Source organism: Bufo bufo, chromosome 4 (assembly GCF_905171765.1).
Source record: "Bufo bufo chromosome 4, aBufBuf1.1, whole genome shotgun sequence".
Classification (NCBI taxonomy): Eukaryota; Metazoa; Chordata; class Amphibia; order Anura; family Bufonidae; genus Bufo; species Bufo bufo.
Genome location: NC_053392.1, coordinates 241,185,944 through 241,205,504, shown reverse-complemented (window position 1 = coordinate 241,205,504; position 19,561 = coordinate 241,185,944). Strand labels below are relative to the sequence as shown.

At 45.0% G+C, this 19,561-nt stretch overlaps 1 protein-coding gene across 9 annotated transcripts in view; it reads right to left on the bottom strand.

Moving 5' to 3' along the window:
• Positions 1–19,561, bottom strand: part of TNK2 (tyrosine kinase non receptor 2) — a 243,409-nt gene that overhangs the window by 23,737 nt on the left and 200,111 nt on the right. For all 9 annotated transcript variants that reach the window (XM_040428413.1, XM_040428412.1, XM_040428414.1 and 6 more), the window contains one exon: positions 4,448–4,539. In XM_040428413.1, the coding sequence (XP_040284347.1) occupies positions 4,448–4,539 (92 nt within the window). The remainder of the gene's footprint in view (positions 1–4,447; positions 4,540–19,561) is intronic.

Genomic DNA, 19,561 nt, shown 5'->3' with positions numbered 1-19,561 from the left:
TAGGCTCACTTTGGGGGGGCTGCATCAGCTGTTGTCATGGGGTGCTTTGTTGAGGGTCCTTCATCAATTGATGAGGAGAAGGAGGGCGGGAATAAGAAAAGAGGGTATTAATTTTATTTATTCAGAGGGGTGTGTATGTAGTGCTTTTACACAGAAGGGGCTATAATTAATTTCAAATAAAATTTAGGGAAAAGAAAAGAAAAAAATTAAGAAAGGAATGTCTGTTGCGTGCAAAAACTGTAGTATAAAAATTTACTACAGTAAAAAAAATCTAAACACACCTAAAAGGGATCAGGGATCCTGGAACTGCTGCAAATGTGCAGTAAACACTGCAGTAGGTCCAATACAGTAATGCACAGTAGATTACAGTAAAAAGCAGAGGAGCACAGCTGTACCACAAGTCCCAGCAGGCAGCACACAGCACAGAGGGGCATACAGAACCTCTCTGAATGCAGTCGCCAAATGAAATGGCTGCATGCAGGAGGCTTTTACTATTCTATATGCCCCTCTAGTGCTCTGATTGGCTGGTATGCTATACCAACCAATCACACCAATGTTTGGCGTCCCCTGTGTAACCTTGGGGGTGATTAGCCTATGCCCTGTACAGCACCAATCACCCCCGTCAGAGCCCACTTGCAGCCCCCTCACTGGCTTTTACAGTGAGGATCCCCCGATGTCTGGGTAGCAATGACTGGCCAATGGTATCGATCGGGGCTGTAGGGGAGACACGTAACCTCCCTCTACTCTGCCGTCGGGGACAGCCACCATCTTAGCCTAGTTACTGGTCGATTAGGAATGTAGCACTGTACATGTATGCTGCATTGCGCTTACAGTACGCTTGCTGAGCCATACATGTACATGGGGGGTATTCAAGGGGTTAAAGAGGTTTTTATCTCCCTATGTATTGTCAATGGGGGCAAAATAGATCAGGACGCATTCCGTTCCAGTTTGTTCCATTTTGTGACCAGACACAAAAATGCTGCAAGATGCGGTTTTGTGTCTAATCTGTGAAATGGAACAAACCAGATCTGGTATTAAAAATACTGTAAGTCAATGGTGCCAGATCCGTTTTCTTCATTTTACGAAAATAAAAATTAATCCATCACCCATCGGCTTATATTGTTTTTAGTGCCAGATCCAGTTTGTTCAGTTTCGAATTAATACAACCGTATCTGAATGGAACGGGTGCATCCTAATATATAAAATCAAACAGATGCGTTTTGCAAAGCGCAGATGTGAAAGTAGTCTAACTTTCTTAAAACAACACCATCTCTGACCGACTAGGGGTCTAGCTTAGCGGAAAACCGGCGAGGCTTAAAATGTGCGTCAAAGTTTCAGTGCAATTTCTGGTGTAAAGTAAGCTAAGTAATAGGTGGTATAAACTTAGAATAGTCTAAAGATGTGCCAGATTTATTATCCAGCTTCATACACTCAGATGGAGCGCCACCTCCTCTTCAAACAGCTGATCGACGGGGGTCTCGCGTGTCGGACACCAACTGATCAGATACTGATGACCTATCCTCAGGATAGGTCATCAATATAAAGCACTGCACAACCCTTTTAAATGATTTGGCCATATACATGCATATTAGAGTTGCACTGGGTATCGAAGTATCGATACCCAATCGATACTTTTAGATCCGGATCGATTCGATACCGGGTTTTACTATTTAATGATACTAGGGAGTCTCTCCCTCCATCCCCACTGTGCCGCTGCCACCAATGGCAACTTAGTGCTGAGGAGCAGTGGAGGGGCTGTGGCCACTGTTCCACCAATGTATATAATTAACCCATTAATTTAAGTGTAGGCAGTGGATGCCGGTGGTGGTATTACATACTCGGCCTCTATGACAGGGCACAGCAATCCCGTGACCCTAGGCAATTAGTCCCTCACCTGCCGCACCTGAGGGGTTAATTGATGGGGATCGCAGCACCCTGTCATAGAGGCCGGGTGCCGGGTATGTGATACCGCCGCTGGCATCCGCTGCTACACTTAAATTAATGGGTTAATTATATTCATTGGTGGAGCAGTGCACCCCCCCTCAACACCAGTATTATAAATTATAATCATTGGTGGTGCAGTGTGCCCCCCCCCCAGTATTAAAGTCATTGGTGGCAGTGGCCACAGGCTTCCCTCCTCATTGGTGGCATTGGCAGCATCCGATTGGAGCCCCAGCAGTGTCATCGCGGGCAGCAGGGTGAGTGTAAACTCCTATTCACCTTAATGGAGCTCTATTAGGGTAAATAGGACAAGGGTTCTAGCCCCTAAAGGGGCTAATAGTTAGTAGGTGAAAAAAAAAGGTTTAAAAAAACACCAAAATACTAAAAGTTTAAATCGCCCCCTTTCCCAATTTTATATATAAAATATATAAACAATAAAAAAAATAAACATATTACATGTCACCACATTCCCGAAAAAGTGCGAACTATTAAAATATAAAAAATATCTCCTATGCTGTGAACGCCGTAACAGAAAAAAAAATAAATGCGCGATTCACCATTTTTTAGTCACCCTGTCCCCCCCAAAAAATAGCATAGGACTGTTCTATTATGGACCGGATGTTCCATAAAATGCGGAAGGCTTTTTTGGTATTTTTTTTTTTTTTTTTCACGTGGTATCGAATGGTATCGAGTATCGCAATACTTTTTTATGGTATCGAAATGGAATCGAAATTTTGGTATCATGACAACCCTATTGCATATAGTCAGATTCTGTGTGCCAACATTTTCTGCTGTAGGTTTTACAAATTGGCATCACCATGGATGTCAATAAAGGATATAATTTTGTGGACATTTATGTCAATATAACAGTGAATGGCAAAACAAAGAGCAGAAAGTGTCATAGGGACACCATGTTAGGCTACTTTCACACTGGTGTTTTGCTTTCCGTTTGTGAGATCTGTTCAGGGCTCTCACAAGCGGTCCAAAATTGATCCGTTTTGCCCTAATGCATTCTGAATGGATAAGGATCCGTTCAGAATGCATCAGTTTGCAAACGGATCCGTCCTGACACACAACGTCCTGACACACAATGTAAGTCAATGGGGACGGATTCGTTTTCACTCACACAATATGGCACAATAGAAAACGGATCCGTCCCCCATTGACTTTCAATGGTGTTCAAGACGGATCCGTTTTGGCTATGTTACAGATAATATAAACGGATCCGTTCTGAACGGATGCATGCAGTTGTATTATCTGAATGGAAGCGTTTGTGCAGATCCATGACGGATCCGCGCCAAACGCGAGTGTGAAAGTAGCCTTAGAGAGCCTAAACTCACTGAGGCAGAATTATCATTCTGACATACGAAAACACATTAGAGCAAAACGGTCACAAATTGTTCCAAATTTATTAAAACGGTGCATGAGACATAATAAATTTGGTGAACCTGTCTAAGCATAAGATACTGCTTTTTTTCCTCTCATTCAGGCCTCATGCACACGACAGTATTTTTTTGCGGTCCGCAAAAAGCTGTTCCGTTGTTCTGTTTTTGTTTCCGTGTGTCTTCCTTGATTTTTGGAGGATCACCAGACATGAAAAGTGAAAACAAAAAATCTAAGTCAAAATTGCCTTGCAAATGATAGGGAAAAAACGGACACGGACGCGCGGATGCGGATGACAATCTTGTGTGCCTCCGTGTTTTTTCACGGACCCATTGACTTGAATGGGTCCGCAAACCGTTGTCCGTGAAAAAAATAGGACAGGTGATATTTTTTTGACGGACTGGAAACACAGATTACGGACGCGGATGACAAACGGTGCATCATCCGAGTTTTCAACGGACCCATTGAAAGGCAATGGGTCCGCAGAAAATCACGGAAAACGGAACAGCGGACACGGAACACAACAACGGTCGTGTGCATAAGGCCTCAACCTGTGTATTTGCACAGTTACATATTACCAGTTATATAATGTATCTTGTGGCTGTGGGCTCAATAAACTAGCAACAAAGCAGCTGTTAAAGAAATAGTAGCATTCTCTGGATACAGTGGCTGCCTCACCAGGCACTACAGCAGTCAGGGTACCTCTGTTCTAGACACAGGGGCAGATTCCAGAGGTGGAACTTGTATCCATTAGACGGACCTGTGATGGCTAACCTCCGGCACTCCAGCTGTGGTAAAACTACAACTCCCAAGATGCACACTTGCTTGGCTGTTCTAAGAACTACATGGAAATGAATGAAGCATGCTGGGAGTCGTAGTTTCACCACAGCTGGAGTGCCGGAGGTTAACCATCACTGCATTAAACATTTATGGCATGTCCTCTGAATAAGCCATAAATGTGTAGGACAGGAATACTGTTTTAATGCAAAAACGTGTGGAGCGAACTCTATCTGACAAAGCATGCACATTTTACATTTATGAATGGTGATATGTTTGTCTTGTTAAAGATAACAAAATACACATTAACATATACAAATGTGAAAAAGCGTAACAAACTACTCACTTTTTGCCCTCCCAGGAAGCTGAGTTGGTTTAGAGGTTCCGTGATCCAGTCCTAGAATATCAGGTGGATCCATGGGATTTCCCAAGTACAACCTGCAGGGCAAAGCAGACAACATAAAGTATATGCATAAAATAACTTATAAAACTAGTTGCATCTCAATATGATAAAAGACTAACACGTTCTGAAAGCAAAATGAAATACATTAATCTAAATACTCTCTAAACAGTGAACTTTTGTAATACCCTTTTACTGCTTCTTTACCAGAGTAGTTTGCCAATAATCAATTAGAACCATAACAAGGCTATATCACTAATATATAGACACAGGAACATTTTCTCTATTGTTCCAAGTGAAGAATTGTTTAACCTTTTTTTAATCTTATAACTTATATTAAAAGGGTTTTCCCATGATAGATGTAAAAAAAATTAAATCAAACATCATATAGTATAAGACATGGATCCATAGATACATAGATACCCCCATTAATTGCTGCAGGTGTTCTGCTACATTTATCTCGGGCTGCCAGCTCAGGGGGTATGCACTTTCTCAGAAGGTGAGTCCTTTCTGCTGCAGTTGGAGGCAGTTGAAGGATAGAACTGAGTATGTATGTCAACCTCAGCGAGCTGGGCAGAAAATGAAAAGATAAATGGCAAACAGCAGGTGGCGCTATACAGACAGATTTCAGTGAATAACCCAGTGGCTATCCTTAAAGGGGTTATCCCATCTTAGACAATGGGGGCATATCTCAAACATATGCCCCCTTTGTCTGATAGAGGTGGGTCCCGCACCTACAAGAACGGAGCCGGGGAGAGTTGTGGCTGGAGGACCCCGTTTTCCCGGGGTCCGTCCACCACCAAGCGCAGCTCCCCGCCTCTCCCATTGAAGTCAATGGGAGCTCACCGCGCATGCGCGGCCAATGCTCCCATTCATTTCTATGGGGCCGACGGAAATAGCCGAGCCAACACTCGGCTATTTTCGGCGGCTCCATAGAAATAAATGGAGGGCAACTGTGCATGCGCAGTGCGCCCTCCTCAACTTTCTCCTCTCTGTTCTCCTTGTAGGTGCGGGTCCCAGAGGTGGGACCCGCACCTATCAGACAATGGGGGCATATCCTAGTGATATGCCCCCATTGTCTAAGATGTGATAACTCCTTTAAGGCTAAATTCACACTAGCGGCAGGGGACTCCGGCATGCAGTACTTTTAGTCTGGCCACCTCTCGGCGTGCAAAATTCTGTCGGGTGAAATAAAAAAAAGTTACACATTTCCTACATGTTTTTTTTGGCATTCATTATAAGCTAAAAATGACACAATAAGCTTATTTTATGGGACAGTATGATTACAATGATAGCAAATTTATATACTTTAATTTTTTTTTACTACTTTTGAAAAATAAAAACATTTGAAAAAATTAAAATATTCTTTGCATCACTATATTCTGATACGTTTTTATATTTCCGTCTAAAGAGATATGTGAGGGTTTGTTTTTTGTGGGTCGAGCTCTAGTTTTTATTTTTGTGTACATATGACTTTTTGATCACCTTTTACTCCGTTTTTTTGGTAGGGACAAGATGACCAAAAATGGAAAACTGCTAATTTTTAAACATTCACAGCGCAGGAAAAATATTTTAATAGTTCAGACATTTTAAGACATGGCAATGCCTATTATGTTTATATCTTTTTATTATTATTTATTTTTATATTATTATTTACTTTTCCCATTTTTTTATACAAAGTTGGCATTTGACCAAGATATTTATCTCACCCAGCATGGGTATATGTAAAAAGACACACCAAAACACATTCCTCAACTTCTCCTGAGTACGGAGATACCAGATGTGTGACACTTTTTTGCAGCCTAGGTGGGCAAAGGGGCCCATATTCCAAAGAGCACCTTTCGGATTTCACAGGTCATTTTTTACAGAATTTGATTTCAAACTCCTTACCACACATTTGGGCCCCTAGAATGCCAGGGCAGTATAACTACCCCACAAGTGACCCCATTTTGGAAAGAAGACACCCCAAGGTATTCCGTGAGGGGCATGGCGAGTTCCTAGAATTTTTTATTTTTTGTCACAAGTTAGTGGAAAATGATGATTTTTTTTTTTTTTTTTTTTTTTTCATACAAAGTCTCATATTCCACTAACTTGTGACAAAAAATAAAAACTTCCATGAACTCACTATGCCCATCAGCGAATACCTTGGGGTCTCTTCTTTCCAAAATGGGGTCACTTGTGGGGAAGTTATACTGCCCTGGCATTCTAGGGGCCCAAATGTGTGGTAAGGAGTTTGAAATCAAATTCTGTAAAAAATGACCTGTGAAATCCGAAAGGTGCTCTTTGGAATATGGGCCCCTTTGCCCACCTAGGCTGCAAAAAAGTGTCACACATCTGGTATCTCCGTACTCAGGAGAAGGTGGGGAATGTGTTTTGGGGTGTCATTTTACATATACCCATGCTGGGTGAGAGAAATATCTTGGCAAAAGACAACTTTTCCCATTTTTTTATACAAAGTTGGCATTTGACCAAGATATTTATCTCACCCAGCATGGGTATATGTAAAAAGACACCCCAAAACACATTCCTCAACTTCTCCTGAGTACGGAGATACCAGATGTGTGACACTTTTTTGCAGCCTAGGTGGGCAAAGGGGCCCATATTCCAAAGAGCACCTTTCGGATTTCACAGGTCATTTTTTACAGAATTTGATTTCAAACTCCTTACCACACATTTGGGCCCCTAGAATGCCAGGGCAGTATAACTACCCCACAAGTGACCCCATTTTGGAAAGAAGACACCCCAAGGTATTCCGTGAGGGGCATGGCGAGTTCCTAGAATTTTTTATTTTTTGTCACAAGTTAGTGGAAAATGATGATTTTTTTTTTTTTTTTTTTCCATACAAAGTCTCATATTCCACTAACTTGTGACAAAAAATAAAAACTTCCATGAACTCACTATGCCCATCAGCGAATACCTTGGGGTCTCTTCTTTCCAAAATGGGGTCACTTGTGGGGAAGTTATACTGCCCTGGCATTCTAGGGGCCCAAATGTGTGGTAAGGAGTTTGAAATCAAATTCTGTAAAAAATGACCTGTGAAATCTGAAAGGTGCTCTTTGGAATATGGGCCCCTTTGCCCACCTAGGCTGCAAAAAAGTGTCACACATCTGGTATCTCCGTACTCAGGAGAAGTTGAGGAATGTGTTTTGGGGTGTCTTTTTACATATACCCATGCTGGGTGAGATAAATATCTTGGTCAAATGCCAACTTTGTATAAAAAAATTGGAAAAGTTGTCTTTTGCCAAGATATTTCTCTCACCCAGCATGGGTATATGTAAAATGACACCCCAAAACACATTCCCCACCTTCTCCTGAGTACGGAGATACCAGATGTGTGACACTTTTTTGCAGCCTAGGTGGGCAAAGGGGCCCATATTCCAAAGAGCACCTTTCGGATTTCACAGGTCATTTTTTACAGAATTTGATTTCAAACTCCTTACCACACATTTGGGCCCCTAGAATGCCAGGGCAGTATAACTACCCAAGTGACCCCATTTTGGAAAGAAGAGACCCCAAGGTATTCGCTGATGGGCATAGTGAGTTCATGGAAGTTTTTATTTTTTGTCACAAGTTAGTGGAATATGAGACTTTGTATGAAAAAAAAAAAAAAAAAAAAAAAATCATCATTTTCCACTAACTTGTGACAAAAAATAAAAAATTCTAGGAACTTGCCATGCCCCTCACGGAATACCTTGGGGTGTCTTCTTTCCAAAATGGGGTCACTTGTGGGGTAGTTATACTGCCCTGGCATTTTCCAGGGGCCCTAATGTGTGGTAAGTAGGTAAATGACCTGTGAAATCCGAAAGGTGCTCTTTGGAATGTGGGCCCCTTTGCCCACCTAGGCTGCAAAAAAGTGTCACACATCTGGTATCTCCGTACTCAGGAGAAGGTGGGGAATGTGTTTTGGGGTGTCATTTTACATATACCCATGCTGGGTAAGAGAAATATCTTGGCAAACGACAACTTTTCCCATTTTTTTATACAAAGTTGGCATTTGACCAAGATATTTCTCTCACCCAGCATGGGTATATGTAAAATGACACCCCAAAACACATTCCTCAACTTCTCCTGAATACAGAGATACCAGATGTGTGACACTTTTTTGCAGCCTAGGTGGGCAAAGGTGCCCAAATTCCTTTTAGGAGGGCATTTTTAGACATTTGGATACCAGACTTCTTCTCACGCTTTGGGGCCCCTAAAATGCCAGGGCAGTATAAATACCCCACATGTGACCCCATTTTGGAAAGAAGACACCCCAAGGTATTCAAGGAGGGGCATGGCGAGTTCATAGAAAAAAAAATTTTTTGTCACAAGTTAGCGGAAATTGATTTTTTTGATTTTGTTCTCACAAAGTCTCCCTTTCCGCTAACTTGGGACAAAAATTTCAATCTTTCATGGACTCAATATGCCCCTCAGCGAATACCCTGTGGTGTCTTCTTTCCGAAATGGTGTTATTTGTGGGGTGTTTGTACTGCCCTGGCATTTGAGGGTCTCCACAATCATTACATGTATGCCCAGCATTAGGAGTTTCTGCTATTCTCCTTATATTGAGCATACGGGTAATGAGATTTTTTTTTTCCGTTCAGCCTCTGGGCTGAAAGAAAAAAATGAACGGCACAGATTTCTTCATTCGCATCGATCAATGTGGATGAAAAAATCTCTGCCAAAAAAAGAAAAAGGAGGGGAAAGGCGTCTGCCAGGACATAGGAGCTCCGCCCAACATCCATACCCACTTAGCTCGTATGCCCTGGCAAACCCGATTTCTCCATTCACATCAATCGATGTGGATGAATAAATCATTGCCGGGATTTATTTATTTTTTTATATATACAAAGTGTTTGCCAAAGTATATGAACACAGCCACCTCCTCAGCTCATATGCCTCGGCAAACGTATCTTTTACTGCAGAGGAGAAATCTCGTCTTGCAGCGCCGCATACACCGACTTGCGTGTAATCTGACAGCAGCGCAATGCTTCTGTCAGAATGCACATCAGTGCTGCAGCTAGTCGATCGGTTGGTCCACCTGGAAGGTAAAAAAAACAAAACAAAAAAGAAAAAACCAGGCCGCAACGCAATAAATTTATTAACTGTTGAACGGAACATAGAAACTTTTTTTTAACTGAACGTTTAACTTTTTTACTTACCGGTAATTTTTTTTTTGTTTAGTTTTTTTTACCTTTATAGAACAAACCTCTCCTTCCCCATGGGACAATGTGCAAAGCGCAAATCGCCCAAAGATGTGGCGAAGTACGTTATGCACTTTATCCCAGGTGAAAGGAGAGGTTTGCAGCAGCTGTGAGTAAAAGGGCCCTAATAGCCCTGTGTGCCTGTCCTGTGAGATGCAATCCCTATGCTAGGTGTACCTGTGTGTGGTACTTCCGGAAACACTCTCCATAGCATAGGGCAGGGTGGTCAGGACAGTCAGGACAGAAATAGCGGGTGTCACGCCTTATTCCACTCCTGCTACAGACACGACATTTTTTTCGGGGTGGCGGTTGGGTTGAGGTACCAGCAACGACACTGTGGAAATGTCGCTCGTGTAGACGGCTAACTACACTGGTGGATGGGGCCACGGAACCTCCTGGGTAAAGGAGGTTCTCGATGATCTCTTCCTGGAATTTGAGGAAGGATCCTGTTCTCCCAGCCTTACTGTAGAGAACAAAACTATTATAGGCAGCCAATTGAATTAAATATACAGACACCTTCTTATACCAGCGTCTGGTTCTGCTGGAAACTAAATAGGGAGCCAACATCTGGTCATTGAAGTCCACCCCTCCCATGAGCGCATTATAGTCGTGGACTGAGAGGGGCTTTTCAATGACACGGGTTGCTCTTTCAATTTGGATTGTCGTGTCTGCGTGAATGGAGGAGAGCATGTAAACGTCACGCTTGTCTCTCCATTTCACCGCGAGCAGTTCTTCATTACACAAGGCAGCCCTCTCCCCCCTTGCAAGACGGGTGGTTACAAGCCGTTGGGGGAAGCCCACGCGACTAGTTCGCGCGGTGCCACAGGCGCAAATCCGTTCTAGAAACAAATGCCTAAAGAGGGCCACACTTGTGTAGAAATTGTCCACATAAAGATGGTACCCCTTGCCGAATAAGGGTGACACCAAGTCCCAGACTGTCTTCCCACTGCTCCCCAGGTAGTCAGGGCAACCGACCGGCTCCAGGGTCTGATCTTTTCCCTCATAGATCCGAAATTTGTGGGTATAGCCTGTGGCCCTTTCACAGAGCTTATACAATTTGACCCCATACCGGGCACGCTTGCTTGGGATGTATTGTTTAAAGCCAAGGCGCCCGGTAAAATGTATTAGGGACTCGTCTACGCAGATGTTTTGCTCGGGGGTATACAAATCTGCAAATTTCTGGTTGAAATGGTCTATGAGGGGCCGAATTTTGTGGAGCCGGTCAAAAGCTGGGTGGCCTCTGGGACGGGAGGTGGTGTTGTCGCTAAAATGCAGAAAACGTAGGATGGTCTCAAATCGTGTCCTGGACATAGCAGCAGAGAACATGGGCATGTGATGAATTGGGTTCGTGGACCAATATGACTGCAATTCATGCTTTTTAGTTAGACCCATGTTGAGGAGAAGGCCCAAAAAAATTTTAAGTTCAGAAACTTGGACTGGTTTCCACCGGAAAGACTGGGCATAAGAGCTTCCCGGGTTGGCGGATATAAATTGTGTGGCATACCGATTTGTTTCTGCCACGACTAAGTCCAAGAGTTCCGCAGTCAAGAACAGCTCAAAAAATCCCAGGGCCGAACCGATTTGAGCCGTCTCAACCCGAACTCCAGACTGGGCGGTGAAAGGGGGAACTACTGGTGCGGCTGAAGTTGGTGACTGCCAATCAGGGTTTGCCAGCACCTCAGGGATTCTAGGGGCTCTACGGGCCTGTCTGCGCGGTGGCTGCGACGGGGTAACTAGTGCACGTGCCACCGTACCAGCTTCAACTGCCCTTCTGGTGCTCGCCACGTCACCATGTTGTACGGCAGTGCTGGTACTAGGTCCAGGAAGGGCTGCGCTGCTGGTGTATGCCTCACCACGTGATCCGGCAGCGACAGCCCCACTCTGCTGCTCTTGAAACGGATCCTGCGTAACCTGTGGTCTAGCGACACGGGGCCGGGTACGCCTGGTGCTGCCAGGGACCTCCACCTCCTCGTCCGAACTTTGGGTCAGAGAGCCACTGCTTTCTACAGGTTCATATTCTGACCCGCTAGATTCGTCAGATGAGGGTTCCCACTCCTCATCCGACTGGGTCAGAATCCTGTAGGCCTCTTCAGAAGAATATCCCCTGTTTGACATTTTGGACTACTAAATTTAGGGGTATTCCCTGAGACTACCCAAGAAAAAAAGCAAACCTGTCTTACAAAGGGGAGGCTAGCGAAGTACCGGAGGCTGCTGCGGTTGATAAAAAATATAAAAACTGATTTTTTTATCGCCGCAGTGCGTGTAAAGTGAATGTGCAGTGATCAAAAAACAACATTTTTTTTGTCACTGCGGTGGGGCGGGCGTGGGTGAACGCACGTGTGGGCGACCGATCAGGCCTGATCGGGCAAACACTGCGTTTTGGGTGGAGGGCGAACTAAAGTGACACTAATACTATTATAGATCTGACCGTGATCAGTTTTGATCACTTACAGATACTATAAAAGTACAAATGCTGATTAGCGATACGCTAATCAGCGAATAAAAGTGACTGCGGTGTGGTGGGGTGGGCGCTAACTGACGCTAACTACCTAACCAAGGGGCCTAAACTATCCCTAAAACCTAACAGCCAATACTAGTGAAAAAAAAAAAGTGACAGTTTACACTGATCACTTTTTGTCTTTCACTAAGTGATTGACAGGGGGCGATCAAGGGGTTAATTCGGGTGATGGGGGTGATGGAGGGTGATCTGGGGCTAAGGACAGTGTTTGGTGGGTACTCACAGTGAAGTCTGCTTCTCTGCTGGATCCAACCGACGAAAAGGACCAGCAGAGAAGCCATATAACAGATCATATTTACTAATATGATCTGTTATCTGGCTTCTGATTTGATTTTTTGAAAATCGCCAGCCTGCCAGCCAATGATCGTTGCTGGCAGGCTGGTGACGAAATACTTCTTTAACTTTTGCCGGCCCGCGATGCGCATGCGCGGGCCGGCAATGCACGAAATCTCGCGTCTCGCGAGAGGACGCACCGGCGCGTCCACCCAGAACAACAGGACCGCCGCAAAGACGCAATCCTGCGTACGGCGGTCCTGAGGAGGTTAAGGTGTTCCACAAAAATGAAAGGAAAATGGAGGTGAAATTCAATATTTTTTATTTTTTTTTGCAGATTGTATATGTTATGCAAAACAGCAAGGGTTAACAGCAACATAAACCTCAATATGCATTACTCTCATTCTGCAGTTTGCAGAAACACCCTATATGGTTGTAAAATGCTCTATGGGCACATGGCAGTGGTCAGAAGGGAAGGAGCGGCATATGGTTTTTAGAGGACAGATTTTGCTAGAATGTTTTTTAGGCGCCATCTTGTATTTTACGAGAACGTGAGGTACCCCTACAGTGGAAACCCCCAAAAAGTGACCCCATTTTGGAAACTACACACCTCAAGGAATTTAATAAGGGGTGTACTAAGCACTTTGACCTCACAGGCATTTTATAGACTTTAGAGACACTTGGCTGTAAAAAAGAAAAATTTCACGTCATCCAATAAAATGTTGCTTTTGCCCCAATTATTTCATTTTCACAAGGGGTAACAGGAAAAAAGCACCAGGTTGATATTGCACAGTCTCTGGGGTACCAGTATAGCTATTTTTGACAACCAAACATTTTTATCCATGTGAAGACTTATTTTTGGCCATTCTTATTGGTTCTATTTTGGAGCACATACAACTTTTGGATTATTATTTTTCAGGTGACTGTCTTAGGCAGGGGCTAATTTTTTGCAGGATGAGATGACGGTTTGATTGGTACCATTTTGGGGTACATATGACTTTTTGATTGTTTGGTATTATACTTTTTGCGAGGCAAGCGTTCACTTGGCAGGGTGGATCATGTGATTTTTATAGAGCCGGTGGATTTGGACGCGGCTATACCTAATATGTCTATTTACTCTTTTTTTTTCATATTTTTTTTTTTTTTACAATTCTATATGACTTAATTATGGGAAAAGCGCACTTTTTTACCTGGAACTTTTATTATTTTTTATTATGTAAAACCCTTTTTTAACTCTGTTTTGTCCCACTGTGGGACTTCAACTTTTGGGGGTCTGATCACCTCTGTAATGTATTACAATACATGTGTATTGTAATGAATTGCCTGTCAGTGTATTACAAAGGGCTGCATAGTGCAGGTGACATGTTCCCTTTGACTAGAACCCGTCTGCAATGTTAAGTAGACTAGAAGGTCTCAGAAAGCAGCACATGATGCTGTGCTCTAAAGAGATTCAAATACAGATGCAAAAAAAGTCACTGAAATTCACAAGTCTGGAAAAGGTTACAAGGCTCGGGGACTCCAGCGAACCACAGTGAAAGGAACCACTGCTGACCAAAAGATTACAAAGGGGGGTCTCACATTTGCCAAAAAACATCTAGCTGTCCCCCAAGGCTGTTGGAATAATATTCTGTGCAGTGAAAAGTGGAACTTTTTGGAAGACATGGATCAGAGGAGATAGAGAGACAAAGCACAGCTTAGGCTACTTTCACATTAGTGTTTTTGCTGGATATGGCAGGGTGCAGCAAAAACGCTTCCGTTAATGATAGTGTTCAGCGAACCCGAACTGTACCCGGACCCGAACTTTGCTGGAAAAGTTCAGGTTCCAGTTCGGTGTTCGGGCATTTAATAAAGGTTTTTAAAGGCTGCAGAGCAGCCAATCAACAAGCTTTTAAGCTGTGGGCACTTAGAAGCCTTCACAGCCATGCCTAGTAATGGTATGGCTGTGATTGGCCGGTGCATCATGTGAACCAGCCTCTATACAAGCTGGATCACGTGTAGCACCGCCCATCAGCTCTGAGTAGTGCAGGGACAGGAAGCAGCTGAAGCGAGGGAGAGTGTTAGGAATCTTGCCATTTGCTTTGTGGGTGACCTATAATGATTTTTTTGTGGGTGCAATACACCAGCTTTGCACCCCTGACACAGAAATATAATAATACATTTGGCTGTTAATTCTGTGGGGGACCTATAGCGATTGTTTGTGGGTGCAGTGCACCATCTTTGTACTCCTGACACAGAAATATAATAATTAATATGGCTGTTAATTCTGTGGGTGACCTATAGAGATTTTTTTGTGGGTGCAATGCACCATTTTTGTACCCCTGACACAAAAATATAATAGTTACTATGACTGTTAGTTTGGCCGGTGACATATACACATTTTTGGTGTGAGATACACATGCACTACATATGTGACAGGGAAATTAATATAGTTAATCTGACTGTTAGTTCGGCCGGTGACATATATATACCCATTTTTAGTGTGAGATACACATGCACTGCATATGTGAAAGGGAAATTAATATAGTTAATCCATCTGTTAGTTCGGTGGGTGACATATACCCATTTTTGTTGTCAGGTACACCTGCACTGCATACTTAACAGGGGAATTAATATAGTTAATCTGTCTGTTAGTTCGGTGGGTGAACTCAAAGAATGAGGAGAGCATCAAATAAGGGACGTGGCCCTAGTCGTGGTGCTGCTGGTGCTGGTGGAGCTCCTGTTTCAGGGAGAGGACGTGGTCGATCTGTGCCAGCTACACGCCCAAATGAAACACCTTCCTCAGGTGCACATAGGCGACAGGACGTTCAGCGTCATTTTGTAGGCCCGAATACCAGTGACTATTGGTGAGGCCAGAAAAAGTAGAGGCAGTAGTAGATTGGATGTCTGACAGTGCCTCCAGTTCCTTCACATTGTCTTCCACTCGGTCCCCTGATGAAACCGCATAACTGGCACCTGCAGCCCATGGGCATCTGTCTTTCACCTCACCCCCTTGCAAATCAGCCAAGCAGTCTGAGCCCCAAGTCATGCAGCAGTCTCTTCTGCTTTTTGATGACTCTGCTGGCGGGGTTTGCGTGGTCCATCCACCTAGCCCTGCCCTAATAGTGAAAGAGATTGAGCGCACTGATGCCCAACCACTTATGTTTCAGGATGTGGACATGGGAGGACCACCGCAGCACGTCTCTGATGATGATGACGAAACACAGGTGCCAACTGCTGCGGCTTTCTGCCGTGTGCAGACCGACAAGGAGGGCAGGGGTGAGGAGTGGGTGGAAGATGATGTGGAGGATGATGAGGTCCTAGACCCCACATGTAATTAAGGTCATGCGAGTGACGTGTGCAGTTCGGAGGAGGAGGTGGTGTTCACACAGAGCCAGCCGCACAGCAAAAGAGGGAGCAGGGTGCAAAAGCAGAGTGGCCGTCCCCTAGCCAGTATGCCTGCTACTGCCCACCGCACCCAGGGACTGAGCACACCAAAGCCAGCTCCAAGGAGTTCCCCGGCGTGGCAGTTCTTCAGACAATGTGCTGACGACAAGACGCGAGTGGTTTGCATGCTGTACAATCAGAGCCTAAAGCGAGGCATAAATGTTGTAAACCTGAGCACCACCTGCATGACCAGGCATCTAAATGCAAAGAACAAGGTGCAGTGGAGTACACACCACAAAAGATCTCAGGCTCCTCTTGCTTCCTCTTCTGCTGCAGTCTCGGCCTCTTCCTCCCCCTCTGGAGTGACTGTGGCACCTGCTACCCCGCAAACAGAGGATGTGGCAGCAACACCACCACCGTCACACAGCATGCCCATACTGTCCCATGGAAGCGTTCAGCTGTCCATCCCCCAAACAATGGAGAGAAAGAGGAAGTACCCCCCTACCCACCCGCGATCCCTGGCCCTGAAAGCCAGCATTTCAAAATTCCTGGCCTTTGAAATGCTGTCATTCCGTCTGGTGGAGACAGAGACTTTTAAAAACCTTATGGCGGTGGCTGTCCCACAGTACAGGGTTCCCAGCCGCCACTACTTTTCCAGGCGAGCCATCCCTGCCCTGCACAACCAAGTGGCGGACAAAATCAGGTGTGCACTGCACAACGACATCTGTGGGAAGGTCCACATAACTACGGATACGTGGACCAGTAAGCACGGGCAGGCACGTTATATCTCCCTAACTGCACACTGGGTAAATGCAGTGGCGGCTGGGCCCGAGGTGGATAGCAGTTTGGCGCATGTCCTACCGCCACCGAGGATTGCAGGACATTTCTCGTTGCTTCCTGTTGCCTCCTCCTCCCCTTCTTCCTCTACCGCCTCCTCATCCGGTCAGCATAACACCTTCACTACCAACTTCAGCACAGCCAGGGGGAAACGACAGCAGGCTGTTTTGAAACTCATCTGTTTGGGGGAAAACCCTCACACCGCGCAGGAGCTGTGGATGGGCATGGAACAACAGACCGATGAGTGGTTGGTGCCACTGAGCCTCAAGCCCGGCGGTGTGTGATAACGTGCAAAATCTCGCAGCAGCTCTGGGTCTAGCCGGTTTGACGCACATCCCTTGCCTGGCGCATGTGCTGAATTTGGTGGTGCAGAGGTTCCTGAAAAATTACCCTGATATGTCAGAGCTGCTGCAGAAAGTGCCGTAGTGGAGTTTCAGCTGCAGCACGCACGGATGCGTCGCTCTGCGGAACAGCACTACTTCACCACTGAGTGGGCCTCTATGCGGGACATATGTGCTATGTTGCGCTGTTTCGAGTACTCCACCAACATGGCCAGTGCCTATAACGCCGTTCTTAGCGTTACTATCCCACTTCTATGTCTCCTTGAAAAAACACTTCGGCGATGATGGAAGAGGATGTGGCTCAGGAGTTAGAGGAAGAGGAGGAGGAAGAGGGATAAATTTCCACGGTTATCAGGCCAGTTATTCACAGGTGGCAACAGAGGCCAGGTACACAACTGTCCAGCCAGAGCACAGTTCTGCAGAATGAGGAGGAGGAACCGTGTTCAGAGTAGGGTGGCACCCAAAGCAGCTCATGGGTATCAGGGGATCAAGGGATACAGAGGACACAGATGATACACCTCTCACAGAGGACAGCTTGTCGTTGCCTCTGGGCAGCCTGGCACACATGAGCAACTACATGCTGCAGTGCCTGCACAATGACCGCCGAGTTGCCCACATTCTTACTAGTGCTGATTACTGGGTGGCCACCCTGCTGGATCCCCTCCACAAGGACAACGTGCTGTCCTTAATTCCGTCACTGAAGCATGATCGAAAGATGCGAGAGTACAAGCGCACGCTGGTAGACGCACTGCTGGTGGCATTCACACCTGACAGCGGGGGCTCAGTGGAAGCACAAGGCGAAGGCAGAGGAGGAGGAAGAAGTTGCCAACGCAGCTGCGGCACCGCCAGCACCTCAGAAGGGAGGGTTAGCATGGCCGAAATGTGGAAAAGCTTTGTCAGCACGCCACAACAACCAGCACCACCAGCTGATATGGAACGTCTTAGCAGGAGGCAGCATTTCGGCAACATGGTGGAACAGTACATGTGCACATGCCTACACGTACTGACTGATGGGTCTGCCCCATTCAACTTCTGGGTCTCCAAATTGGGCACATGGCCTTAGCTTGCCCTTTACGCCTTAGAGGTTCTGGCTTGCCCTGCAGCCAGTGTATTGTCTGAACGTGTGTTTAGCACGGCAGGGGGCGTCATCACAGACAAGTGCAGCCACCTGTCCACAGCCAACGTGGACAAGCTCACGTTCATTAAAATGAACCAGGTATGGATCCCACAGGACTTGTCTGTACCTTGTGCTGAGTAGACAAGTATACTGGCCGTACCCATCCATTGTTAAACTCCAGCACAATTTCTCTTTGCATTCTCTTTTCTATTTCCCAATGTTTTGGGGTCTTCCCAAATTTATAAAAAATAAATAAAAGAAAAAATAAATAAATAAATAAAAAAAAACTGTGTTGGCTACCTCCTCCTACTCCACTTTGACCTCTGCTTCCTAGTTCAAGATTATTATTATTTATTTTTTTCTATTCTATGTTATTTTAGGTCATTTCCCTATCCACGCTTGTTTGCAGGGCAACTGTCCTGCTCTTACCCCCATTTTGCTTCCCTTTGCAGCTTTCTAGCCCTTACTACGACTATTTACAGCCATTTTAGTGCACCAAAGTTCAGGTCCCCATTGACTTCAATGGGGTTTGGGTTCGAGTTTGGGTCCCAAACCCCATCCACGGGTCCGCTCATCCCTAGTTACTGATAATACATCCATCTGCATCCATTATGAATGGATCCGGTTGTATTATCTTTAACATACCCAAGACGGATCAGTCATGAACTCCATTGAAAGTCTATTGTGTCAGAGAAAACAGATCCATACCCATTGAATTGCATTGTGGGTCATGACAGATCCGTTTTGCTCCGCATCCCAGGACGGAAAGCAAACCGCAGCATGCTCTCCAGTTTTAGAACGGAATGCATTTTGGAGCATTCTGTTCTGTTCATTTACATTTTGTCCCCATTGGCAATGAAAGGGGGCAAAACGGAAGCGACCCTATGACGGATCTCAATATCGAAAAATATTAGTGTGAAAGTAGCCTTAGATAAGCAGCTGCAGGCTCCTTCTAGAGGCATCACTGTATCAGTAGGTTTGTAAATTTGAGTTTGAAGGGGAATCCACAATGGTATTTAATATTTTTTTGCTTGGAGCACTTCTAAATAGGGGTTTATGGCTTAGTGTTTTGCTATAGTAGAAAGTGCCAAATTAGCTGGTATTCAAGGCCTTGAAAGACCATTGCAGGAAGCTAAGAGAAGCTGGTCTTTGGTGCGGTGACATTGATACTATATAACTATGTCATGTGGGTAACCATTGGGTTTGTGCTTGGTCAAGGCACTATGAGTATGGTCCATCAGAAGCCCCTAATTTAGAATGTTAGGCATAAGTTCCTGGAATAAGGCAGTGGCAGTCATTTGTAGGTTATGGACTCAGAGTCTTCTGACGAACAGATTGCATCACGTTTGGGTGCCATGTTATTAAAGTATTCCATCAAGTTCTATTCTGGGGGCTCTACAGCTGAGGATGGGAGGATTTATCTTG